At 43.4% G+C, this 23,286-nt stretch overlaps 1 protein-coding gene across 1 annotated transcript; it reads left to right on the plus strand.

The window, feature by feature from the left end:
* The first annotated feature begins 972 nt into the window (after positions 1 to 972).
* On the plus strand, positions 973 to 16,048 carry LOC141958744 (interleukin-2 receptor subunit alpha-like). The gene is made up of 7 exons (XM_074901634.1): positions 973 to 1,022; positions 11,684 to 11,869; positions 12,058 to 12,201; positions 12,497 to 12,724; positions 14,075 to 14,116; positions 15,054 to 15,101; positions 16,005 to 16,048. The coding sequence occupies exons 1-7, from the start codon at positions 983 to 985 to the stop codon at positions 16,046 to 16,048; spliced, it is 732 nt and encodes a 243-aa protein (XP_074757735.1). The 5' UTR covers positions 973 to 982.
* Positions 16,049 to 23,286: the final 7,238 nt, after the last annotated feature.

Consider the following 23,286-nt stretch of genomic DNA (forward strand, 5'->3'; position numbering starts at 1 on the left):
GAAGATTTCATTTGTTAAGGATTTATAAAGGAGAAGTAAATGTCCAGCATGTAATAATCATGATACAACACCACAGACAGTTTAAATCTTTTTTTCCCAAGTTTATCCCAACTAATCCTCTAGGTACTAACTGACAATAATTTCTGTGGAAATGGCTGAAGAAAAACTACATAAAGTGAGATACTTCCTTGATCATTTCCAGTTTTCCACTGGCATCGTTGGAACAAATTTCACTGCAGCATGGCAAAGCCAGACAAATTAGGAACAAGAGGAACCCTTTCCAAACCTGCCAGACTCATCCTCATAGGTTGTTTTGATCAAACTGTCCATCCTTCAGAAGCTCAGCTGTCACTCAGAGAAACCGCAAACATGCGTACATCAAAAAAACGAATGGAGTGTGGCTTTATCATCATTAGCAGAAGACATCCAGAAAGCCACAATGACACCCCACAGGACCTTTTCTTTGTAGGTGGAGCCCACAGAGGGTGTCTGAGGTCCATTGTCATACCCCAGACAACAATTCTACAGCGATGGTCCCTCTCAAATGCCTGTCCAGCTACAGACTTGGGATTGAGTGGCTGCATAAACACCTTAAAAATCTTGCCCCCTTCTACTGACCTCAGCTGTAGTAGAACAGCTCTGGAGTCAGTAGCTCTGATGTGTCAAACCACTTCCTACACACGACGGCATGCTCCGCCACACTGAGCATTGAGTTTGATTTCCTGGATAACAGCTACTAATACCTGAACAGAGAGCAGCCTTTATTCTCTCTCGCGGCGTCAGCCAGCGAAACAACGATTTGCTGACCAAAGAGCAAAGTCCTTGTCGCACAGGCAGGGTGACACTCCCCATCGGCTTAACCAGGCAGTAGACGGCCCCTTGGCTTGGTCAGCGCCAACCCATCGCTTCTGAGAAACTTCATCATCCTCGGTGTTGCAGAGAAAAGATGTGAACAAGTCCCATGGAGCTCAAGTGCCTTTTGATGTGGCTCTTGTTTGGATCCATCAAGGGGAACAAGCCAGGTAAAAAACTATTTCTGCCTTTTGGGGAGGGAAAATACAATTTGCTTTTTTGTGGTGGCTGCTGGAGGATGTTCACAACATCCTGACTCCTTTCACGTAAGGAAAGATGTTAAGAGCTTAAGGAATTTGTGACTCTAAGGAAATGAGAGAAATGTGCCCACAAACCATCAACTGCAGACAATCCAGAGTACTACAGGATATTTTTTGTCTGAGTAATGTATATATCCTCCAACCCATCATTGGAAAAGTGGGCAGATCAAAGCAGCCTTGTGCACCTTAGGTAGTTCTTTGAATTTGTTTTTTTTTTCCATTTTGAATTTAACTTTAGGAAATATAAAAATAGACACTGAAATGTCAGTACCTCTGCAGATAAAATTGATGTCAATGCTATCAGTCAAAAGATGCCATCCGAGTCTGCTATGGGTACTATAGATACCAAATATTCTTTCAGCCATCCCTCCAAACCAGTAGTGCCTATAAACTGTGAACGGAGGCAGCTAATTCATTCAGCATAATTTTACACATTTATAAATTGTGATACTGCTTATATTTGGCTTATTTATGCCGACAAGTGTGTGCATTGAGAAATGGTCTGGTGATATATTAGTGTATTTGAATTTAAACTGCTTTGTTCAGAGGGTGAAAAAAAAAAAAAAAAATCTTACATTCTCAGTGCTCCATAAATGTGTTATTTCTTTCTGTGTCTGATGATGATGTCCAGGTTGAGAGGTATGAACAGATACAGCCTAAGGCAGGTTCTCAGATACGCTGGTGCTGTAAGTGCTGATGGATCACCTCTAGCAGGGCTGAGAATTTTACTAGGGGCAGGGCTTCTCAAGGGAAGACCATGTTGCTTATACCCAAACTCATTAATGCAGGAAGTACTTTTACAAATATTTAGCCTCCAGGTGATTTTACTCTCGTTAAAGTATTTTGCCAGTAAAAACTGTACTTTTTTCCTTCAAGGGGCATTTTCATTGCCAAATAAATTGCCAGTGCCCACAGCAAGCGTTTAAGTGCTGCGTGCAAGAGCATCACTGCAAGATGTTCAGCCAGAGATATGTAAATAGGATCAGTTCTGGGATGAGTCAGGTCCCTATATCACGTTTTCTGTATTACTGTGCTTGGGACACACTGTAAGATTTCTTGCTAGCAAGACTCGTTTATCAGAAACCTTTCTGTTTTTTTGGAAAAAAAAAAAAAAAGAGGGGTGTTAGAGCAGTTGCATTTTATGCTATTTGATGTGATTTAATTCTCTGATGAATGAATAAATGCATAGCATTGCATTCTTCACTGTATCACTAAGCTCTTCTTTTCTCAGCTTCCTTTATTTTCAATGACTCTCCCAATGTTTAAGCATAATATTTATATATATATATATATATATTTAATTTCTCCCTGCCAATAACATGCTAAAGGTAGAAACACCCCCTTTAACCACTTTAAGGTCTTTTATTGTAGAGATGCCTGAAGTATTGCGCCAGTAAAACCTATTGGTTTTAACTCTTTAGTGGACTCAACAAGGAGACCTGAACAAATGAAAGGGAAAGAGGCTAGGTCAAACTGGTCAAAAATCAGCTATGTCTCAGTACATACAGCGCTATTCATATTATTTTGCCTTAGACTTTTCAGCTCATCCCAGCCCTGCAAGTTCAGCTCTGTAAATAGATCCTGCTGTATATGTTGTTTGCAAGAGGGTCTCTGGCAAAATGCACTCTCAGGGATAAATATAGTTAGGGAAAAAAGAAAACAAACCCCCTTTGTTTCACGGAACAGTTTCACGGATAGATCTCAAGGTACTTTGAGAGGCCAAAGCCCTCTGATATATATCTGGGGAAGCTAAGGCATGGATAATCATTCATTCAGAATGAATCAAACCACACCTTAGTGCTAAAGAAGATAAGAGAAATGCTATTTTTTTTTTTTTTCTCGTGAAGAGCATCATATTTATCTCATTTACTCTGCAGAGCAGCAGTGCCTAGAAGCTGCAGGCATGGATGAGGCTTGAAGTACGCTAGGCGAGGGTCAGCCACAAGATAAAAGCTGGTCTGTGCTCCTATAACCTTTCCATCTTGCTATTCATCTTACAGGAATACACTGAATAGATTTGCAAGTTGAACCTGGAAAGGATTAAATCTCACAAAAGAAAGAATTTCATTCAAATGAATTTCATTCACACAAGATGGGTACCAGATCTCAGTCATTTAAATGAGAGGAATTTCTTTGCCATTATACTTGCATATTAGTGCTCGCTCCCATGGATTTGAAATGCAATGCAGAATAAATTAAAGTTGTCAAATACATACAAGTGTTTCTTATAAGGTCAACCAGAGAGCAAATACCTTTATAAACCTTCCAGCTACAGTGGTCCTCAGCAGCAAAGTGCCCAATATACAGCTATTAAAAAAAAAAAAAACCACCACAACAAAACCAAACAAAAAAAACCCGTGTTAAAAAATTGTGATCCTGCAATATCTGCTTCTGCCTTCAGATGGAGAAATATTCTCTCCACCTCATCAGAGATGAGATGTTATGTCCTTCATCACAGCAAAAAATCCACTCTAGCTACTGCTAGAAAGCCTCTACCTTTGACTTTGATCACTATTGCCTCCAAAGGGTTGCAGTTTTGGTGTCCCTGCTTTTGTCCTCGATGTTCAGCTTTGTGTCTCCTGTTTTCCCCATTGCATTAATTGTATCTTCAAAGCGCAACTTTCGGATGTTTTCTACCTATGGTTTCCATCTCCTGTCCCTGGTCCTGAATCTTGGAACAATCTGGCTTACTGAGTCTTTGCTCCACCTCCTCTAATGCTTCTCTGAAACTCACATTTCCAAAGTCCTTCCATCACTTTCTTCACTTGACTCCCTGGTGCTCAGCCCTGCCAGGGTAGCAGCATTCTCCTTTTCCTTTATGTTCTCCATGTGTAAATACGAGCCCCCAGATAAAGAATATACAGCTCTCTTTATTTGGAACAATATTTCAAGCATTACAAGGTCAGAAAAATCATCAACACTAACAAGAAATTTCCATGCCACTCTTGAGAACTCCAGCAAAAAGACTCAGTGACCATGCTAAGGCCACAAGTCAAACAAGACAAGTCCAAAAACCACATCTGAAATCAAAAGACTCCCACGAGACCTTTTTTTACTGTTATCCAAGACTGGGACACATGTTTGTCAGCCAGTTCAGTTATTTGCAGAGAGGATATTCTCTACTGCCCTTCCAACCCAACAAAAGGCAAGGCTCAGAAAGTTACAGCCAAAGAGAAGGATCTGAATTTCCGATGCTGTTTAAAAGCCAATTTTCTTTCTCAGTAATGTGTTTTTCCCTTTAGATGAAAATACCGAAGAGGCGGGTGTTACTGAAGTCACAGATTTAAGCAAAAATGTAGCCAAACCTATTCAAAACCCAAATGTCACACACCAAAACAAGGCTTTCACATATGATATTCTCAAAACTAGACTCTGTGTTCTGCTACCATACCATATGCAGCGGTTGCCTTTAAAGAGTTTGAGTCCTGTGGCTTTACCACAGAACCAAGAAGGTTATAAACACCCAGAAACAAAAGAATAAGAAAAACAAGTGTTCCCCATTCTTCACTTTGTACATTTTCTATGCAGCACACTGCGCTTGAGCTAGTTTTCCTCCCTCTCCCTGCCTTAGGAAACACTCTCCCTCTTTCCTAATGCTCCCTCTTCCAATTCCATGTTTGCAGTATAAGTCCCCAGCCCAGCCTCCCTGCCAGAGGCAGGCGTGAGATTCATCTTCAACCATCTGCACCATCTTCTCCACTGAGCTGGACATGTGGACCCCCTTCATAGCCACGGGAGAGAAAGTAGCTCTTTCAGGGCACCGTTCATCTACCAGATTGCAGATAAGGGTGCAGTGACTCATGTTCTGTGAGTGTATTTCTAGTGACTACACAAGGAATTGAAATGTCTGCTTTTTGTCAGCTGGGTGGCACTTAGTCTGTGCCTTAAAACGAGAGTGAGTTGGTGGTGAAGGGGGATAACTGTGTTTAGGAAGAGGGGAGACAGATATTCAATCAAGAAACATCTGGGTCAGCAGAAGACACAACAGCATCTGCTTTGCTGGAACTCACAGCGAAGTGAGATTTAAAATTATATTAATGCATTAGCTAAGCCACCGGTAATTATCGATGTGAGCATGTAAGAGCGTTCATCCACGACTGTGGCTGATAAAAAGAGAGAAACACCTTTAAGCACAGTGGAGAACTTGTCTAGAGAGGTCTGCCCAGCTGCAATTCTTACAGAAGGAGCTAAGAACACAGGTTCCTGAGGCTAAATTATGCTTAGCATGGGAAAGCTTAGCCCACTGTCAAACCAACTCTAACCCTGCGTATATGGAAATTTTTTTTTTAGATTTTTTAGATTCAACTGCCTAGGACAATATCAAAAAGCTAATTAGCATGTTTAAGCCAAGAGATAAAAGAAGTGCATCTCTCCCAAACCTAATTTTCTATGGTTCTACGAAGAGTTAACCGACAGCTCCCGCTGCTTCATATTTCAGTTTATTTTATACTGCCTTTCCAACAGAGATCTTCTAGTACAGCAAACTCAGCAGGCGTTGAACTGCCTAGTCCTTAGAATAAGGACATCCCTCTTCTCCACTGCTAGTAATATTAAAGCCCAGTTCCTGCCCCATAAGGCTGAGCTCTCCTCCACCGCTGTTCGCATTAAATCTTGCGCCCGGTGATTTCATCTGCATTGTATTCTGTCCCTTACATTGCAGACTCATTACTACTCAGATGACTTTGTAAAATAATCTCTGTGTAATCTACAGAATAGCTAGTCCAAATCTCACAGGCAAATCGCCATAAACTTCAGGTCTGCGTCCAAGCCCCAGAGCTGGCATCTATTGCCAGTTTACAAATCCACATAGACAATCAATGACATTAATCAGAGGGGAAAGAAGCAGGCAGAGCTGTAGCTAGCTTCTTAATGGACCCTTGGGAATAAGTTTTGAAGTTAGAAAAAGTTCATTACCATTTCAGTCCGGTGGCCAGTATCAATTCCTTCTATTCACCCATATCGGTTTCATCTTCAAGAGACGTGCTCTATTTAGAAAGCACATAGTTTCAGACACCATATGAACGCCCGGGGCTGAATTAGCTTTTCAGGCACATCTGGAGAAACGTCTTCATTCTGTCATGGTTTGATTTCTCAGTATCTCTGGGGAGAGGCTCTCTTCATCTCTGAACTGGGCAGGTGTGTGAAGTGCCTGGTTTCTTCTACTGCTTCTACCCAGCTCTTCAGAACACTTGGCTTCCTACTGATTCCATCTTACTGCCTTTGTATTTAGGGGAAAAATGTCCTATTTTTGCACCTTGCCTTTTTAACTTGACATCAGAATAATGTCAGCGCTGGTGACACACAGCCACATGACAGAGGAAATTCTGAGATTAGGTTATCAAGACATGACTCACTGTCTGTGTTTACCTAATACTAAAAATACCTGTTAGAAATTTTCTCCATTCACTTCTTCTGGACAAAAGGTGGTGTTCTGATGCCTTGTCTAACACTGCTCTGCCAAATCAGACATGGAAGAGAAATAGGCAGGAGAGCTTCATAAATTCTAATACTGCCAGCACATCTACTATGAGCAGTTTTGTGTTGCATCAGTAACATGTTTGAATAGGAAACCTCAGGGAAGAAACCCAGGCACTGAAAGAACTGATAGTGATTTAGCTAGTGGGTTTCTTTCGCCTGAGCCTATATAAGGATGCTAGATACGGAGGGCAGTCAAAGACAGTTAGGCTTTATTTAGCACATGGCAATGAATTCGCAAAAGACAGGGCATGGCAGGGTATTCTGCCTGGCACCAACCTCAAGTAACTCCTATGCGATATCTGACAGCTTATGTGGAGGTCCCAGATGCCCTAAGACACCTCAGATGGCATCAGGCACTGTTGCTTAAGCAGGAATAGCAGTCATCCCCCCTATCTTGTGGCTCAGATGACAAGGAGTGGCTTGCACGTCTCAGAAAATTTATCAAGCTTAATTTTGGGAGCACACCAGAACTACTTTTTATTTTTGTATGTTTCACAGATTTCTATCGTCTGAATTCACCAGTCGTCTTCTAATACCAAGGGCATGTCTCCATCCACTATATGATAATATCTGAAACCAGATCCAAACTTCCCAGAAATGCTGTAGGCACCGAAAATGCAGATTCCCAACTGACTTAAGGAGAGCTGTGTATTCTAGCGATTCTGCAACTGATAGTGGTGCTAAATCCTGTGAATGCCATTACACCAACCTCTCTGTTTGGCCCGTTTCAATACATCACATTAGTACCTCTAAGCACAAAGAAGTGGAGTCACAGGACACTTTTGGTGTGTAGGAGATGAGCGATGGTGTGTAGGTGTGGGCTGGTGAAGCCTGTGAGTAGAGGAAGGGGAGGACAGAGGACAGTGGGGTTGGGAGAGAAGGAAATAGGGACACACAGCACCTTGCCACGGGGATGGAGAGTCGGAGGATGTAGGGAAGGAAAATGAGGAGGCAAACAAAACCCCAAGAGATTTAAAGGTGATGCGAGAGCAGTGTTTTAAACCAGTACTAGCAGTGGTGTAGTGCTGGAGCAGCTGTGGAGGGATGGAGGATCCAGAGGGAAGCTGGGCTGTGCAAAACTGGGCCATCAGAGGCTGTGAGGCAAGTTATGTGTCGGTGTGTTGGCCTTTTATAAGTTTCGTATTTTCATATCACACCAACTGAAACAAATTGACAGACTAATTCCCAACCAGGTGCAAAACAAGGGAAAAAAAAAAAAAAAAAAGCAAGCAAATTGAATCTCCCCGAAAAATGTACTAAGTCAGAAATCTAGTCAAGGAGTAAATCTAATTTCTAGGGAACTGCCACTCCCTAGTTTCCTAGCCTCTTCCCATCCCTCGGTTCTTTTATCACCCACACAGCAGAGATGTTTTAGGGGCAAACCATGCAGTTTCCTCAGGCACAAAGATGGAATGAAGTTCTAGGGATGATTCACTCCAGAGGTCATGCTGTGTAGACAATATGATCCAAACCCCACCAGGTTGGCTTCCTCTGCACAGTCTTCCCACGCTATCCCAAGAGGTCCAGTGCCATGAAACACCCCCTCACACCTCTGTGCCACTACCTACGGCCTCTGCAGCTTTAAGGGATGCTTATTCTCCCCTGATGGGAGTTTGAATACAGCAGTTAGCTTGAACTGGTGATGCTGCTAAATGTCAAAGCACTGGGAGCTCCTCTGGGCCACAACAATCCCCAGCAGGGCTACAGGCTCGGGGAGGAGTGGCTGGAGAGCTGCCAGTCAGAGAGGGACCTGGGGGGGTGATTGACAGCCAGCTGAATATGAGCCAGCAGTGTGCCCAGGTGGCCGAGAAGGCCAATGGCATCCTGGCTTGTGTCAGCCAGAGTGTGGCTGCAGGACTAGGGCAGTGATTGTCCCCCTGTACTTGGCGCTGGTGAGTCCGCACCTTGATGACTGTGTTCAGTTTTGGGCCCCTCACTACAAAAAGGACACAGAGTTACTCGAACATGTCCAGAGAAGGGCAACAAAGCTGGTGCAGGGTCTGGAGCACATGTCCTATGAGGAGCAACTGAGGGAACTGGGATTGTTTAGTCTGGAGAAGAGGAGGGGAGACCTCATCACCCTCTACAACTCCCTGCCAGGAGGGTGCAGAGAGCTGGGGATGAGTCTCTTTAGCCTAGTAGAAAGTGACAGGACAAGAGGGAATGGCCTCAAGTTGTGCCAGGGAAGGTTTAGACTGGATATTAGGAAGCATTTCTTTCCAGAAGGGGTTGTTGGGCGTTGGAATGGGCTGCCCAGGGAGGTGGTGGAGTCCCCATCCCTGGAGGTGTTCAAGAGTAGGGTCGATTTAGAGCTTAAGGATATGCTGTAGGTGGGAACTGTGCTAGGCAAACGGTTGGACTTTATGATCTCCAGGGTCCTTTCCAACCTAAATGATTCTGTGTGATTCTGTGTGAAACTACAGGTAGACTTTACTGAGTGTGTAGTCATTATCACGAGTTATTATCACATCTAGTGCCACAATGTCTGGAGCCCTGGCTGATAGCTAGGACTCATTTGTGTAAGTGTGGTACAAACACAAAATGTTTAGGATCTGAATTTCAGGCAAGCAAGTACAGAATAGCGATCAGCGTGTTGGGTGCCTACCTGTTCTTGAACGGTGGGTAAAAGACTACTTAAAACAAAGCACATCTGAAGATATGTAAGATATTAAAAGACAGCATATCTGAAGATATAGAAGATACTTAAAGACAGTAAAGAGGAATAATGGCAACTTGAGATGTCCATATTCATGCGAGACTCCTCCCAGTGTGAGGACTGGTACAACAATAAACCCAACACCTGATGACTGATATCAAACACGTTGGTGAGGAGATATAACATGGGAAAAGAAGCCCATGTTTGAAAGGATATGATGGCTGATAAGGAGAAACTTCTTGAAAATGGGAGCAAAATATTTGATGTGACACTGAAGCAGTTAGATGGCAACAGAAGGAAGGACACAGAAGGCCACAATGAGACCTAGGAATTTCATCTTTCCAAGTGCTCTCTGGATCAGAGACAGGAATGTGGTTGTAAAGGCCAAAGAAGTCGATACTGCAGTGTTTTAGATGTGAGAAGACAAGAAGTGGCATGATGTGGATGAAATTAAAAGGCTGGATCCTAGGAGTGTTGGATGAGATCCAGCTGCAACGCGGACGTGTTGGTCCAAGAGCACCAGCCCCATGGGTATTGCTCGCCGTCACCTGTGCGCAGCGTTTCTGCACAATCCTTGTCTGGCGCACGCAAATTCAGAAGAACCTTAACTTCGTTTGATCATCAATTAAAACAACAGTTGCCCTTTATGATGAGTAGGCTAAATGCTGTGGGTTTTCTTAAGAAGAGACTAAAGAATTGTAGGTTTGCGTGCCTCGTGCTGAGATTCAGATCTGCAGTCTGCTTCAAAGAGGCTTTTGAAGTCTTGAGGGAAACATGCTTTTAGCTTTCAGGGAAAGTGAGAGTACATGATCTCAACTTGCTACTAATCTGATAACTCTTTAATTTTAATCACCCTGACAGTCTGTGGTAAACCATGTGGTTAACTATTTCGGGTACAGTCTCTTCTCTTGAAGCCACAGTCTGATGTAGTTTACAGGCAAATCCTTTGATAACACAATGATACAAGGGGATTAAAATATCCCTTACACAGCTTAGCTGTTAAGCCGCTCACAGGACTTTTCATTGTTGCCTTCCTCAAACTTTGTGACTTTTACGAAGCAGCAAGATAATGAAAAGTAAAAAGGGCAGAAAATATCAAAGCGAGAAAATGATGGGTGGCTCTGAAAGAAAAGGGCATGGCAGGACTGGGTCTGGGAGTCACTGATTGGGTTGCTGTTGGCAAGGCATGGCTTTATTTCAAGGAGAAGGCACTTTGGGAGTCAAGGGCAGATGCCAAATGATGAACAACTATCAGGGATTCAAGGCCCTTTTGCAGTTATTCTTGCTGGCTGCTAAGGCTGCATTAATTATGGCTGCAAAAAAAAATGTGAAGACATGATGACTAAGAAATTTTACTCCTAATAGCTGTTACTATTATGCATAAGCGTAAAGGGCCACAGATCACGCACCCAAAGATCCTGAATGTCAGCCCTGATGCAACCAGCCTGTTTTATATTTGAATTTCTCAGCCTTTAGGCCTTAAATAATCATTAAGTAGTGCCTTTATCAACTTCTGGGTCTCCAGCTCAGCTTCAGTGGGCTTTTCAAGTGCACTGAAATGATCTAACTTAATTCATTCCAACTGATTGAGAAGTATATTTAGATGTGATTCGCTGATGACACAGCACTTCACGTCCTTGTTTTGGGACAAGTTATATTTAGGTTTGCAAACTTATTTCACAGTAAGCTGCTCTTTGGCGTGCTCAGACAGAACTGAGAGTCTACGCCCCTTTCCAATGTTTGCTTATAGATGATTGCAACTTTTAATGGCTTAGTTTTGCTTATTATGCCTCACTCCATAGATTCACTCTGGTGCAGGCAGCAACTCTACAGTATGACTGTTTACATCTTCGGTAAGAAAATGTTGGTAGGATTTCATGTTGCCCATCTTCTGGGGGCAGAAAGAAAGGGCTCAACAGCCTGCTTCAGGCAGGGGGGGGCAGGAACATCGTTGCTCCAGCATCCTTTCTCCTCTAGAAGAAGCACAAGGGAGTTGAATCGGCCCCTCCTAACTGAAAATGTGTAGACAAATACAGGCTTCATGTCACCTGGTGGAGATACTCCCAAGGGATTTTTCTGCATCCTGAACAAAACTATCCTGATAAAAATCAATGGCAACAAATAACCCCAGTGTGAAGATAGCTTTGGATGGCAGGATTGTTCTAAAATTAAAACAAAAAATGTTCACGTAAAATAACTAATAGCTTCATCAGACACTCAGAGACTCTCCTTGGCTTTTCTACCCTCATGTTCCCTTCATAACATCCAGTTTAATCCCTCAGCTGTGATTTTAGCCCTGTGGCAGGGAGTGAAATTAGGCTTACTTCACCGAGCTCTGGGCATGATCTGGTATTGATAAGACAGAAAGATGTGGGAAGTCCTTGGTGAATAAGGTAGATGCACAGGCTGTCCTGATTCTCAGGCTTTCTCTTTGCAGAAAAATGCCCAACTCTTCCAAGGACCGAATTTGCTGATATTACTGCTGAAATGTATCCACTGGGGACCAGACTCTATTATGAATGTGACAGTGGCTACAAGAGAAGAAGTGGTCAGTACTCGGGAATTCGGTGTCAGAGTGAAAAGGAGGGTGCTTCTTGGGTCTACAAGAAATTTGAATGCATTGGTAAGTGATTATTGTCCTTTTTCTACATTTGAGGTGTTTTCCGATGAGTTAGAGTAAGACACATTTGGGAGTTGCTCTAACAAATGATCTTTTTCACTTTGCAATCTAGAACTTGCAACAACTCTATCCTGCCTCTAAAAGTTTGAGTGCTCTGGCTTTGTTCTGCTATTCATCCTGCTGTAATTCAGTGCATGTAACTTCTCCCATAGATGAGAAAATTTTGTTGTCAACGGCTCCCATGACAGAGGTAGATTTTACACAGAAGCCAGAAACAAAACCACAGAGCCCTGCACCTCAGAAAAGAGAAAACTTTTCAGAATTTCGCCAGAAAGGTAAGTAAGAGCCCATTCATTACTGTAACGCTTCTCCCACTGATTTCCATGGAAGCAGTGTAAGAATGATGAGTAATTTTTAATTGTTTTGACAGTCAGGGAGAAAGAAACAATTGCTCTCATATCTTGGCTGAACAAGTGAGTTAGTGGTTTATATCCCAACAAAGAATTAGACATGCTTGGTATATCCCGCTTGTCTATATTTTGTAAGAATAAAAATCATGTTGTTTTGAGAACAAAAGTAGTAGGTAAAAATCTATCTGCTTTAACCATGTGCTGTCTTGTGATCCCACAGATTTTTGTGGTCCACCCAAGACAATTCCACATGCCTCTTTAAGCCTGAACAAACAGTATTACGTGGGACAAGTATTACATTTCAAATGTCAAAGTGGTTACAATAAGCAGCCCCCCACCTCTGGCACCCTCAGGTGCAAGAAGCTGAATGGCACAATCATCTGGACCCACCTTGACATGCGATGCACCAATGACAGTGACGAGTGGCCACCACAGACTATTGAGCCAGGTAAGATGGTTGCTTTGGCATGTTCATGCAGAGTCCAGACCCTCCAACTCAGCACATCAATCCTAGGGAACAACCTGCTTGGGGTTCGAGATGGAGAGATCAGGGCCCTCAGGGCTCCGACACTGATAAAGATGTCATCTCTGGCTGGTGGAGATGACATCTCAGGAGGTGACTTTGTCTTGGGTGTCCTTTCATACTAATTGCAAAATTGCAGGAATCTGTGAGCAGATAGAGCCACTCTGTCATATACTGGGAAGAAAATAGTAGAATAAGGCTTTCTCTTTTTCCTTCCTCCTGGCAGCCATAGGTCATCTACAGCCACTTCACAGTAAGGTACTCCAGAAGGAATATCTAAGCATTCCTCGTGATTGTTCAGAGTTTTAGGATCCAGAGCTTAGCTAGTCCGTAGCTAAACCTGAGTGACGTGGCTCAGTTCTTGATTTAACACCCAGTGTGTTGTTTTGAACAAAGAGACAGCAAAAAGCCCACCAGTATTGCACTGCAGCCCTTATGGACCCAGATTCAGCAATGCTCAACATGCACCACTGCTCAGGGAACCAACAGGGCTCTCCAGTGAGGTTACAGAACCTCTGCTTTCATGCCCTTAGGTTGGTTAATGCCAAAAGAAAAAAGACCTTTATGACCTCTACCCCATGAAAATTACTTGCCTTTTCTGATGGCGTCTCTCCTAACTCTACAATGCATGAGTTCAATATGCAGAGAGAAAATAGAGCCCCTTTCCCAAGGATCTGTGATATCGTTGAGGGTCTTGTGCCCTCTGTGGGTGGCAGGCAGAGCTAGCGGAGGTGGAAGGATGTCCACCATCCATCCCTACAGTCCTCAGGCTTTCAATATCTTCCCAACCTCTTCTGAGGTAGAGCTGAATTTTAGAGGTGGGACCCAATGCAAGGTTAACATGAGAGGACCTTTCCTACCAACAGGGACTGGAAAAATCTGTTTTTCATCAGTACTTGGGACTTTAAGGGGAAATTAATCTTGCAGAACTATCTACTGCATAGATGCCCACATCTGAGCTGGACTTTATAAGCAGTAGAGGGAAATGGATGTTGATGCTGCTGTGTTGGCTGCCCTATTTCATGTCTATCATAGCGCGGATGAATTGCACCCTATAAAGGTTTGTTTCTCCTCAGTGACTAAAGCAGAGCCCAGATGACAATCTCAGAGGCCACATCTACACAATAGTAGGTGAGAATGCCTGCAGAGCAATCTTCCAGGTGACACTTGGCCATTGTTGCCTTGCGTTGCTACTCTGAGTGTAAGAATGAATCACCTTACTCACTGGACACGCTATTTCATCATTAACTCAGGACTTTCTCCCCTTCTTCATAGATCCATCTGCTTCCCCGTGGTGCCCGGTTCAGAGTGCTCCAGGTACAGCAGTCACAATTCGTTGTTTGGTCTTTCCTCCTCCTTCATGACAGCTTTTTTTTTTTTTTTTTTTTCCATTGATAATTTCACTTTGTGCTATCAGGATGAAAGAACTTCTTGCTATGACGGAAATAACCCGTCAACATATCAGTCCTAGAAATTGATACAACCTATTGAATAGTCATAAATCGCAAATATTTGAAAATTTTAAAATTAGGAGTATGAAAAACATGAGACTGGATGATGAAAGAGGCCATCTTGGCCTTTAATTCAACAGAACAACTCCAGTTTCCTACAAAAGTACACTCAAACCTGAGCCAAGTCAGGTTTTTGTAATTAGTGCACCAAATATTTATTCCCACAAAGCGTTGCATTCCTCTTTGTTATGATGTGATGTTCTTAATGGGGCTAGATAAGGAATATGCTCCCCTTTCTCAGTTCTTTCCCCAGCATTCAATCAGGAGATCACTGCTACAGGACCTCTTGTTAAAAGCCTGGCCATATCTCATATTGGCTCAAGTTCAGAACTTCCTCTTCAGGATAAGGGAGAAATTAAACTAATTTCTAGCACTGGGCGAGTTTTGGGCTACATTTCCAGGGAAAAAAAAAAAAAAAGAGGTCCTGTTTAAAGCCATTTTTCCTATGAAATAAAGATCTTAGCTGGATCCCATTCCCTGGAAGATATAGTTCACATAATTGACAGATATCAGATCAGCAAATATGTTAATAGCCAGGCTGGAAAGATCTATTGATGGCCAAAAACCAAACATGGCAATTATTAAGTCTTCTGTGTGGAGGGAGAGCTGTCAGACTCTACCCTTGTCACTGCTTCGATGCTGGAATGATCTGGCTCTTCTGACTCTATCCTCATCACTGCTTTGATGCTCTCTGCCAGAAGAGCAAATAGATACAAAACTCAAGAACTCCTCTCTCTTCATAGATACGACTGATCCATCCTTTTCTTCATCTGTGATACTGCCAGTGACAGGTATGCCATTTTGTTAATTGGACTCAGACTTCACCCCCCAGAGCAGTTATTTCGCCTTTCAATTTGCTGTTCTACAGAAGAGATCCATCTCTGTTATAAGAACTGATAAATATACTGCAAGACACATCTATGTCCATATATTGGGTGAGAAGTCAATAAAGAAAGTGCAGAGACTGTTTAAGCTTTTTATAAAGAAGTTTTTAAGAACTCATAAGGGATATAAAAAAAAATAGAACTAGAAGTCTAGTTTTTAAATTAAGCAATTTTTAGATTTTTTTATTTTCTCTAAGACTTTCTGGGGATTTAGTGAATAACTTAAATAGGAAAAAAAAAAGGAAAAAAATGTAAATATTTAAATGATGTGTTTCTTTCACATTTTCAAAGGAGTAAAAAAAGATGGGCAAATAAAATATTTCCTCACAACTAAACTGATACATTTAGATCAGTCTGAAGATATTTTTTTCTCCTCCTTCCCCATCATCCATTCAGCCATTAGCTGCTAAAATAGAAATTGTCTCTTACTGTGCATATGCTCAAGACTTTGTACAAGGGGTTTTGATTCCAGCTGGAGTCTGCTGACAACTGTAGCACACATTATAATAAAGAGGAATAATGGAGTGAGATAAAGAAAGGGAGGGAGGAGTATCGCAGATTATGCCAGAGACCGCAGCATCAGCAGCCCCTGGTTATTTTGCTGTGGTCAGTCTCTAGTTGCCCCCGTACCCTCTGGCTGGGTCCTGTTTGCCCCAGGGAGCAAAACAATGGGCAGCATGGAAGAACTCTTCCCTCTGGGCTTGGGGGCGAGACCCCCATCTCAGGTCTTGCCTGTTTCTCCCAGTTGGAGTAACTGCAATAATTAAGATAACACCAGGTGCTAACCATATTGATTTTCTGTTTCGACAGCTATCTTTTTCGTTCTGCCTGTCATTCCTGCTGTCTTTGTGTGACTCACCAAACAGAGAATATGATCAGTGGGACGGAACCAGGAAAATGTGAAATCTAAAAAAAAAAAAATAAAAATCCCTAGCACTGGAAGAGCTATCCACCAGATCAGCCATCTCACTGTTGCACTGCTTAGTTTTCTGAATGCCTTCTCCGGTATAAAATAAGTGACCCTGGATTTTGGGTTGTCTTGTTCAGCTATTAAATGCTGGCACAAGAAAAAGAGGAGTCAGAGCTCTGAAATCAAAAAGGAAGCTTCGTCCGAGCCATTGTGGAATTGAGAATGGCAGCTCAGATAATGTGTGGAAAATGAATCCTGTGGGGAAATTAAGGTTAATTATGGAAATACGTTGGTTTCAGATAGATTACGCAATCAGTCTTTTCTTGCTGGCTAACCTGTGGGAAGTCTGGTGGAGCATCTGCCACCACGACCACGTAATTCTTCTTCATCCCCCTGATTTCTCAGTCGTGTCATGACAACTTTGTACTTCAGACTTATTTTAGTCTGGCTTCCTCGCTGTTTCTATTACTACACTGAGATGCACCAAGGCTGTTCCTGTTCACAGGCTCCCCAGCCTGGTTCATCCAAGATGTCCCTATTTGACATTTGGGAGTTCTCCTTCTCTCCTCTCTCTTTGCTCATCTGCATCCCCATTTCATGTTACTTACTAATTACTGCTGGGCTCTGCCTTTCAGCTGAACGGGGATTTTTCTCAAAAAGGAGGAGAGGAGGACCTTGTGAAACCACATCAGCAGTGTTTTGGTTTTTTTTTTCCAGTTCGAAATAGGATAAAGCGACAGAGAGTGTAGATAACGCTTTAAAACATGTTTTAGTGAAGATGGTCAATCATGGTGCAGATTGCCTGGGCCACTGTGGGATTTCTGAGAATATGAGAGGTGGAAAATTGTCAGGAATGATCTACAATTCACTGACCCTGTGGTGGAACAAGTGATGAAATAGCCGTTACCAGATGAAATAGTAACTGAAATACTAAGTGGTGTCTTCTGCAAAAAGTACTGTGTGGGTTCTCGTAGTAAATATAAATGAAGCCATAGAAAACCTGCCTCTTACCAGCTGTAGTAAAGTCTTTTTCCTGCTGTAGAGAAGACTTCTCAGGGAACTGTGGCATTCAGATCCAAACTCATGAAATCGATGGCTTGCTGAAGAAGAAATGAGGCTGTACCAGCGACTCCAAGACCAGCGGTGGCAGACGAGGAGGAAGCCTGGACACTCAAATCCAGTGTGTGAAAGAGGCAGAAAATATTACGACTTAATTCTTACAGGGACAGAATGACTTTCTACCTACAGAGTACAGGTGGAGGGAGTGCACGCCATCACTGACAGACGGGGAAAGAGCCCTGCCTGAAACTGCTTCCCAGAAACACTTCTCCTCCTCCTCCCATATAGCAGATGTGTTGCTAATATAACTGCAGCCTCTCCCAAGCGACAAGGCACGCATATGGACCAAGCACGTTAGATGATGGCACCATCATTACAGCCCACACACCACCTTCCCCACAAAGAGAGATGCTGCACACCTGACATCCCCCATCCCTTCCCTACCCAGACAGGTCAAATGCAGTCATGCTTTCTCTTCCTCACACTGCTTGTCTTCAAAAAGGAAATTAAAACCATTCACCCTCTGCACATAAGCTGAATATTTTACCGGACTCCCTCATGATTCAGTAGACACGTGCATTCGTCATCACCCACCTCTTCCCAATTATTTTGGACTAGCCCCTTCCACAACAGTTACTACATTATTCCTCCAGCTCAGAAAAGGATGCTGCAGATTGTGGCAGTTCATTAACTTGACAGCTCCTTTCGTAGCTGCAGAGCACCAAAGAACCCAGTGCAAAAGCATGTGAGGACAGATTCACGCATACACGATACTCGACGTGTACGTATATTACTGGGAATTAGTGAAATTTGAGTAGTCTTCTGCCTCTCTTTAGCCACATTCAGCCTAGTCGGATGGGGTTCATCTACAAAATGCACACTTCTGTGTCTGAGGCAGATGATGGGAAGGAACAAGTCCCTTTAGAAAGCAGTTCAACTCACCGTATTGCCTACATATATATATATATATATATATATATGCATGTGCGTATTTATTTATGCCACATATATATGCACATATATATGTACATTTCTATATACAGACCAAATGACTCATGGTCTAAAGGCACCTGTTCCTCTGCGTGGTCTATAAACAATGCCCAGATTGACTAGATTAGCTGTAGATGCCTACATGGCGTACGTCAAAAGCAAAATGGGATGAATCCTGTCTTTGTAATTTCGGAGAATTTAGAGAATTAGAACATGAGATCTGAGTGTAGGTTGTTTTTTTTTTGTTTTTTTTTTTGTTTTTTTTTTTTTTATTTAGTGATAAAAGTGTATCTGTCATTGGTTTGTGTTCCTGTTGAGTTATTCTCACTCCGTAGCCTTGATATTTATACTTCCCATGGCTTTTTTTATTCCTGTTGGAATAGGACTTATTTGTACTATGTATCTTTATAAAGATGGGTATGTAACGGTCTATTACATGCTGTTATTTTGTATGGGAGCAAACAACAATCTGTATTTATGCAGTAGATGATAGGTTTTCACACCTGTCTGCTGCTCTGAAGGCTGAAAGCAGTGGTACTAAGCTCTTCTGCCTCATTCCTCTGATGCATGTTACTTATTGTTAACGTACCTCCGTTAAGCACTGCAGTTAGGCTGGCATGGCTTGTCCTGCTCAGGGCATTTCACTGGAGATGGTTAATAATTCATCTACTCCTAGTATGCACATTTTAATGCAAATAACAAGAGCAGAGTCATATGTTTCCTGCTGCTCCAGTGGTTTTTCCTCCTTTCCCTAGCCAGCTTGGCTCAGGGGGTCTCTCTCCATATTTTGTGTTTCTCGGAAATTAAGGGAGATGCGCTGCTGGTGAGGGACCTGTAAGCAATACTGGACAACTATTATGGGGTTTAATTTTCCTAGCTATTAATTTCTACATAGAGAGTCTGAGCCGAGGCCACATACAACACAGGAGCTGTATACGTACTTTAGCAGGACCTATAACTCTCAGTGGAGCTGTACTTTACCTCTCAGTAGGGCTTGCTGGGCCTCAGGGGACGTGTTTGTGTCTGAGGCTTGAGTCTTCAATACAACAAGAAGGGAGGAGTAGAAATCAGCAGGACCCAGCCTGGGAGCAAAACGCCACCACTGGAAGAGGCTGTGGCCAACAAGACACCGTCACTGTTGTGCTTTCTCCATGGCCAATCTCTCTTGTTTTACATGAGATGTGGTGGTTGATATTTTTGTTAGGTAGACTTTTGATTTTCTCAGCACGGAACAACTAATAAACTATAATAATAATAAATTGGTTTGGATGTTTGAATAGCAGCTTGTTCTTCTTGACATCGATCTAAACTTTGAAAAATACACAACTTATTTTCTGTTACCCTCTCATATTGACAAAAAGTATCACAAACTCAGGAACGTGTCGCAGGAAGGTATATTCTAAAGACCTGTGCTAAAGCTCCCATCATATGTGTACTATTACAGCTAACCTTTAATATGGAGGAAGAAACTAAAAATATTTGAGAAAAAGAATCTCTGGCAATGATATTTCCAAAGCATGGAAGTAATTAATAGATCTTTGCAATCTAAAGGAATCCTTTAGCCCCAACCCTCCCCAGGACGTGGAAATACACCTATTCCTATACCATGGTCCAGAACCCAAGTGCAAGAAAATGTGTTTTTCTAGAAGTCTGCAGTGCAAGAATCAGCTTGCATATTGCAATGAGTCATCATGTGGATGGTCACACTCAAAGAGCTGCGGTCAGTGGCTCAATGTCCAAGTGGAGAGCAGTGACAAGTGGTGTCCCCAGGGCTTGGTGTTGGGACTGGCGCTGTTTAACAGCTTTGACAGTGACACGGACAGTGGGATCGAGTGCACCCTCAGCCAGTTTGCCAACAACACCGAGATGTGTGGTGCAGTCGATACACTGGAGGGAAGGGATGGGCCATCCAGAGGGACCTGGACAGGCTGGAGAGGTGGGTCTGGGCAAACCTCGTGGAGTTCAACAAGGCCACGGGCAAGGTCCTGCACATGGGTCGGGGCAATCCCAGGCACAAATCCAGGCTGGGTGAGGAGTGGTTTGAGAGCAGCCCCCAGGAGAAGGGAACTTGGGGATATTGGTGGATGGGAAACTGACTATGAGCCAGAAATGGGTGCCTACAGCCCAGAAAGCCAACTGTGTCCTGGGCTGCACCAAGAGAAGTGTGATGAGCAGGGCAAGGGAGGGGATTCTCCCCTCTACTCCACCCTCATGACAACCTACCTGCGGTGCTGTGTCCAGCTCTGAGCCCTCAATGTAAGAAGGACATGGACCTGCTCGAGCAGGGCCGGAGGAGGCCACAAAGATGCTCAGGGGCTGGAGCACCCCCCTGTGAGGACAGGCTGAGAGAGTTGGGGGGTTCAGCTGGAGAAGAGAAGGCTCCGGGGAGACCTTAGAGCGGCCCCCCAGGGCTGAAAGGGGCTGTGGGAAAGGGGGGAGGGACTCGTCATCAGGGGGTGTAGGGATAGGACAAGGAGCAATGGAATGGCTTTAAAGTGAAAGAGGGTAGATTTAGACCAGTTATAAGGAAGAAATTCTTCCCTGTGAGGGGGGTGAGGCCTTGGCACAGGTTGCCCAGAGAAGCTGTGGCTGCCCCCTCCCTGGAAGGGTTCAAGGCCAGGATTCTACTGGGAGCTCAGGCAGCAGGTTGCATGGTAACACCTACAGATTCATCCAGTTGCCTAAAGATGGGTATCTGCCATTATCTGAGACACCCAGGGGTGTCAGAGACCTCTACGTAGGGCTGGAAGCTACAACACAGCACCTATGAGAGGCCTGTCCTCCTCTGCCCTGAGAGCCAGAAGCCAAGCAGCATGATTTGTTTGTGCCCAGCCTGCAGAATTACCCCTATGAGTAAACATCTACTATAAGATGCCCCAACAAGTGAGTGAGATCCCAGCTCTACAATTCACGGAGACTTGCAGAATCTTTCCCTCAGCCCTTTAAATGCATCGCTGCAGAAACCTGATTAAAACATTTCCTGCCACCCTAAGACAAAATAATTTCTTAAGTTTGAATTTAAATAGGGGTTTTTTTGATTGCAATGACAAATAAAAAACAGTAATAGGTGGGGATCTTATGCACAAGTAAGTGGCCAAAAATGGCCTGTGTCTTAGACAATTTAGACAGTAGATATAAAATGAGGTTGAGGAGTGCAAGGAGGCAGTGAAAGAGTACAGGTTTGCCTCTCAGTCACAGCCTTAATGTGCAGCTACCTACACATTTTCTAGATTTGTTTTTACTTTTTTTTTTTTTTTTTTTAATAGGAATAACAGCATGGCATGGCAAATATGTGCCCATCTAGGGAGTATAAAGGCATGTGAGCAAAGACTTCAGGACTTCACCAAGCAACAGCTCCTCCAGGCATTTCCAGGTCTCCAATTCTCTAATTATTTTCTCCTCCAGTCTTGCTGCAGAAGGAATTCAGGGAAGATATCCCCTAAATAGATTTCATTTTTAGAGCTGTGTCATTCATAACCATATCAAGTACGACCCTTTCTGTCAAGAGACTCCAGAGGTGTCATCCCAACCCTGGGGAGGTCCATGTGGGAGGAGGGTGCAGCCCATAGTTTCAGGGCAAAGTTCTGCCTTTTTCAAGACACGGAACTTGTTCTTCTACCTTGCCAACAGCCTCCACCTTCCCCCATCTTCCTGACACAGCCCTTTCAACCATCCGGCATACTGCCAGGATCCAGCTGTGCAATGCCCAAGCAGCCCAGCAGTGATGAAGGCTCCCAGATCAATGCTCAGACCCCAGTGATCCTCAGAGAGGCTCCAGGGGAGATGGCACCACAGGTATCCCCAGAAAACCTCCCACCTCCTCAGGGAAGATGGTGGCAGCACCGCTGCAAGCTGACAAGAAAGTTGATTTCGCTCGGCATGTCTGGGGCAGGAGGTGGGCATCAGAAACACCCTGCTTCAGCGTTTCCAGATCAAAATTCTCAGAATTTCCATTTCAAGGGGAATTTGGAAACTCTTGGGGTTTTGTTCTGATTCAGACTGAAACTGCATTTTGAAATGACAAAATTTCCTGTGCACAAGTGCCCCTGTTTTCCAGCTTGCTTTGCTCAAAACCAAAAGTTTCTCTCTCCTCCGATTTTTAGTGTTTTCATGCTGCTCAAACTCCCTCAGTCCTCGGTGAAGGTCTGATTTAGGGCAGTGTAAGAGAAAAACAATAAAAATGAAAGTTTTCATACTCTCCTTTTTAGCCTTAAGTCACAGTGTACAGCAAAATGAGGATAATTCTATCATCATTTTATGGATTGGAAATGGTGGCACTGAGCTGCCTTCATAAACCAGTCTCAGACCCAGTCCAGTGCTCTGAACATTCAGAGTACGATCTCAAAGCCGCGGGGGACAATTATTGTTTGCCATTTATGCACGTAGCTGTTTGTTAAAACGAGTCTTCATTTGCTGAACTAAGAAAATGTGAGCAGGTTACTCAGAAAGAGATTAGATTCAGGCAACACAACTGGCGAAAGACGTGCGGTTGTGCAGTTTGTCAGAAACAGTGCGAATTTACATTATAAGTACTCTACAGAAGCCAACGTGACACTTAGGAAGCAAACATTAGTTCACAGTAGGAGACCTGTTATCTTGGATCTGAAAATATTGATCTCAGTGATGTCATTATGGCATGTGAAAACGCAGTATCGCCAGTAAATACCCTGAGAGTTGTGTGAAATCGTCCAGACACAGCATAAAGCCTTTCGGCACATGCAGTGTTAACTCTGCAGCGTTAACTGTCTTCCTCAGTTTAAAATGTTATAAATTCTTCCACATCATATCTGAGATCTCCATTTGCCTTTCTGCTGAAGGTTTCCTCCAAGCCCAGTTTACTGCTGGTCTGGCAGAAATTTTCCTCTTCCCCTTCTACTCATTTGTTACATCTGTGCAAAAATTTTCAGTGACCCAGTTGTTTTGATGGTGCCATTCCCCTTTTATAAGCTCTCCAAAGACTTCTCTGCACTGTCTCAAACCTTTAGTTCCTAAATTCAGGGCCTTTCTCTTTATCCCTCACTGGATTTTGCTCTAGGAGTTGCTGACCATGATCTTAGCCCTCTGATTCAAGAAAGGGCACTAAAGATCAGACAGAAGTTGCTGTAGAGATGCAGAGATCCATGATTCATTGTT

Source organism: Athene noctua, chromosome 3 (genome assembly GCF_965140245.1).
Source record: "Athene noctua chromosome 3, bAthNoc1.hap1.1, whole genome shotgun sequence".
NCBI classification, from domain to species: Eukaryota; Metazoa; Chordata; class Aves; order Strigiformes; family Strigidae; genus Athene; species Athene noctua.